The sequence below is a fragment of the Vigna unguiculata genome, chromosome 8 (genome assembly GCF_004118075.2).
Source record: "Vigna unguiculata cultivar IT97K-499-35 chromosome 8, ASM411807v1, whole genome shotgun sequence".
Classification (NCBI taxonomy): Eukaryota; Viridiplantae; Streptophyta; class Magnoliopsida; order Fabales; family Fabaceae; genus Vigna; species Vigna unguiculata.
In genome coordinates, this window is record NC_040286.1 from 30595933 (window position 1) to 30600051 (window position 4119).

The 4119-nt window shown below is 33.5% G+C and overlaps 1 protein-coding gene across 1 annotated transcript; it reads right to left on the reverse strand.

Moving 5' to 3' along the window:
- LOC114193799 (expansin-A4-like) lies at positions 1-1621 on the reverse strand. The gene is made up of 3 exons (XM_028083740.1): positions 1426-1621; positions 949-1261; positions 1-579 (listed from the first exon to the last, which is right to left on the reverse strand). The coding sequence occupies exons 1-3, from the start codon at positions 1568-1570 to the stop codon at positions 276-278; spliced, it is 762 nt and encodes a 253-aa protein (XP_027939541.1). The 5' UTR covers positions 1571-1621; the 3' UTR covers positions 1-275.
- Positions 1622-4119: the final 2498 nt, after the last annotated feature.

Genomic DNA, 4119 nt, shown 5'->3' on the forward strand with positions numbered 1-4119 from the left:
TTAGATGAAAGTAGTAGTAACTAGAATTGAATATTCAATATAACAGTACATTTGTGAAGTCCCTAGTGGGTGCTCTAATTTATATATTATGCCATATATAAATCACCTCAGCTACTTTCCATAATCAATGCCTCTCTTAACATTTTTGTGGCATCAACAACACCTAAAACCTCTTCAATTATTATCCCGTTGGGGATTAATTTTCACACAATATATAGGTAATCACATTTTTTAATTTACCAAAATAAAGTTAATAACATGTGATTTGTTTTCTCCTAAAACTGACTCCCTTGGAAGGTCTGACCAAACTGCCAGTTAGCTGGTGCCACGTTGAAGGCTGTTACAGTTCTACCGTCACTGGCGGTGACTTGAAAAGATAGGCTTTGTCCATTGAGGTAGGAGTTGCTCTGCCAATTTTGTCCCCAGTTTCTTGACATAGGTTGCCAGCTAGTCCTGGACCCTTTGATGGAGACTGCATGGACATCCCCTGCACCCGCGACGTTGGTGATCAAAACCAGGTTGAAGTAAGAGTGTCCATTGATTGTGAATCTTATTCCCCCCTTTTTCACACAGGGCACCCTGTCATCATCACCACCAAATAAAAAAAAGAAGAGGTTTTAAGTAGGTAGGTTGGTAGGAAACTAGAACAAGTTAAATCAAATTATATATGCTCTTTCCCATCAATATCAAAGATCTCAATACAGAAAACATTTGGAAAAAATTGTTTCTCTTTTTGGTTATTTTCTTTTACAAGGGTTAACCATTTTAAAATAGATAATTTATTGAATTTGTTATAAAGAGGGTGAGACTTTTACTTTATTATAAATACAGAAATTATGAATGTGGGAATTGTTTACGAGTTTTTTTGTGCATGGATGAAGTTTGTACACTCCACACCATGGTGTGGAAAATGCAAACACAGTTTCTGTTAATGGCTTGGTCACGTACCTTCGAAATGCCACAGGCACAATTCCAGCTCTATATTGAGCAATCTGAAGGAAGGCTGGTTCTGCCATATCAAAGTGTTGTAGAGGAGGGTTGCACCAACCACCATCATTGTTCGGCAAAGCAAAGTTTGGAGGACAGAAGTTTGTAGCAGTAACAACAATGGTGCCAGGCTTGCACCATCTTGAGTCATCATCACACCTCATTTCAAAACATGCCCCACAACTCAAGCCATTGTCGAACAATGCAGTGCTTAGAGCTGCAGTGTTAGTTCCATATCCCTGACTGTACAAATTCCCATACCCACATGCACCTCCTGCACGCATCAAACAACAGGGTCAAAAATTACAAAACAAGATAAAAACAATGTCAAAGTAATGTTTACTAAAAGTCTCAGATTCTGAGTGTGTTTTACATGAAGTGGTTCTGAATACTGAGTAAATTTGTTTGGAGATAGATAAAGACAAAAGTTAAACTCACCCATTGTGCCGGAAGCATCACCGCCACCGTAGAAAGTGGCATGACCACCCTGCCAACCGCCGTAGTCAGCAAAGGCACCCTTTAAGTGCATGTGAAGGTGGATAGAAATGAGAAGTAGGACAAAAGAAGATGCATGGAGTGCCATTGGAAATTCCTTGGTTGAAGAGAGGAATGTGCAGTTAATTTGCTCTGCTCTGCTGTGATGCTGAATGGTTTAGCCCATAGAGGGGTGTGTATTTATAAGCATGATCTGGTTTCTGACAGGCACAGTGGTGGGGTTATTTCCTTAAAGTCACAGAACAAGTGCCAAATCGAATGCACATGCGATGGTTCTGGTTGAGATTCCCAACCGCTAATCTTGTAGGCCAGAGACCAGCACATGCATCCCCAACGGCCCAACAAACTTTATAGGCCTATTATCATATTTCTCTTAGCCATCACTTTAGTAGCATTACTTAGGTACTGTTAGTTGGATAAGAGTGATAGAATAGGGAGAGATTCTCAGACTCAAGGAACAAAAACGTCAAGGACATCTTATTAATTAATACTCAAATATCACTGCATAAACTCCGATCACAAACAGTTTTACTTAGTAATTGAAATAGTATCTATTAAAAAATCTAAAATCTCGTTATGGATCTCAAGTTATATCAAATTATCATTTGTTAGGTTTACAGAAGAAGTTTTACTGGAAAGATACAACACCAATAAAACCTGAGTCCAAATGAATTATCATTCTTTAAACAATGGATATCGATGGTTAACAGTTTGTGGTGTAGGTGTTTTGAGTTGGAGTGACAAGAGATATAAATGCACCTCCAAATGAATTGGGTAGGGCAGGGTCTTAATTGAGGAAATCAGAAACCTAACATTATCTTTGCACATGAAAGGGTATCTGTCTATCTGGGCCAGGAAAAGCAGGAGCATCTGAGGGCATTTCCATGATATATGCCTCTCCTTTTCCACGCGAAAAAGACGATAGTATCTTCTATGTGCTTCACAGTTTGGCACATAGACAGGATTTCATAGACAGTGTCATTAACTATGTGGTTTCTTCGATATAATTAAAGTGTTTGGTTCATAATTTATTAGAAACATGCTTGCCAAATCATGGTTGGACTCATACGTGGCCTAATGTATCCCCGTGTGCCAAAAAAGAACTGAAGAATGATTGGGTTGATGTGCATGCTCAGAGTTTTTTTATTAGATCGGATGAAAGTAGTTGCTTCACATATCATTTTCGATCATTGATTATGTGTTTGACACCCATTAATTAAGGCATTTGGATAAACCATTCTAGCAAATTTTGTTCTCTTCAAATATTTGGAAGTGCTTTATTGCATTTAGATGTTACTTGATCAAAATCATATCGTATAATTGTCATCACATGCCATAATCTTAAGAGGGAATGAATCTCTACTCTCTCTAAATATTCTAGAACTTTTTATAGTGATAGACATTTCATCCATTTGAACACAAGAAATATTAAACTTTTACATTATACTTCCAATATATACAATATTCTTCCGATATTCACTATTCCAATGATATTTTTAGATCAATTATTTCATTTAAAAGATTGTATCATTTGAACTTTGGAATTCTTTTATAATTTTATTTTGTAAGAATGCGTTTGTTTTAACGAAGACTTTATTGAAAAATATAAATTTATTAAATATTCAATACAATATAAAAGTTTAATAAAAATTCAATTGAAAATTTTTAAATTTATCACATACTTAAACTTTAATTAAGTCTTTATTTTATTTTCATTTGTACAGTAAGAGTTGTCGTAAATTCTAATGAAATTGAGAGAAGCTGTATCATTGGATTTATTTGTACTTTAATTTCAACTCTTACTTTTATTTTAATTTTTTTGAAAATTTAATTATTTTTTTAAAAATATAAAATAAACTAAACATATTTTTAAATATCTTCCTAGCATAACATTTCTTATAATAATATTGTTGAAAAAACGTATAATTTTCAAATAAAAATATGCAATTCAATTATTTCTTACAATCTTTCTATTTATGAAAATATCAGTTTAGATTAATTAAAATACTAGGTAATAATATTTTATTTTACCAGTTTCATTTGAAAAACTAAACACTTTTCTTAGATTAAATTTCCTTAAACTTGATACTAAGAATAAAAGCAATAAAAGATTTAGAATAAAAAGTTATAAAAGATAAAATTGTAATTAAATAAAATTTGTATTTACTACTATTTTTAAAATCAACAATACTTTTATATTTACATTCGAAACCAAACGAAGTACTCTGTAAATTTTATTTACAATTCTCCTGTTTTTGGGCAAATTATATCAGATATCTTTTCCTTTCTATTTATATATTTAACAGTGGAGTATTTAACAAGAATTCACTGAAAGGGAGAAAAATACATTTATGAATGTGCATAATTGTTTTGAATTAAAATCATATAAAATATATTTGGTAAGCCACTTTAAGTGTTTATAATATTTTTGTCTAAAGTGACTCTTGATAATTTATCATAGCATCTAGCTATTAAATAGTTGGTTTTCTGCTGTGGGTTTAGGGATCAATGACACTGCCCTTCACAAGGGACTGTCCCAAAGTGGTCACATTGTCATATCAAATTAAGGATCTTACTGTTGTGGAGACCTTTGCTGCCACGTTTTTTCTGTGGGAGGGATCAATCAGAAGCCGCAAA

Coding starts and splice junctions, on each gene's coding strand:
- LOC114193799 (XM_028083740.1), bottom strand. CDS start 1,570: ATGGCACTCCATGCATCTTCTTTTGTCCTACTTCTCATTTCTATCCAC. Junction 1,262..1,425: donor TGATGCTTCCGGCACAATGG/GTGAGTTTAACT, acceptor TGATGCGTGCAG/GAGGTGCATGTGGGTATGGG. Junction 580..948: donor GTGCCTGTGGCATTTCGAAG/GTACGTGACCAA, acceptor TGATGATGACAG/GGTGCCCTGTGTGAAAAAGG.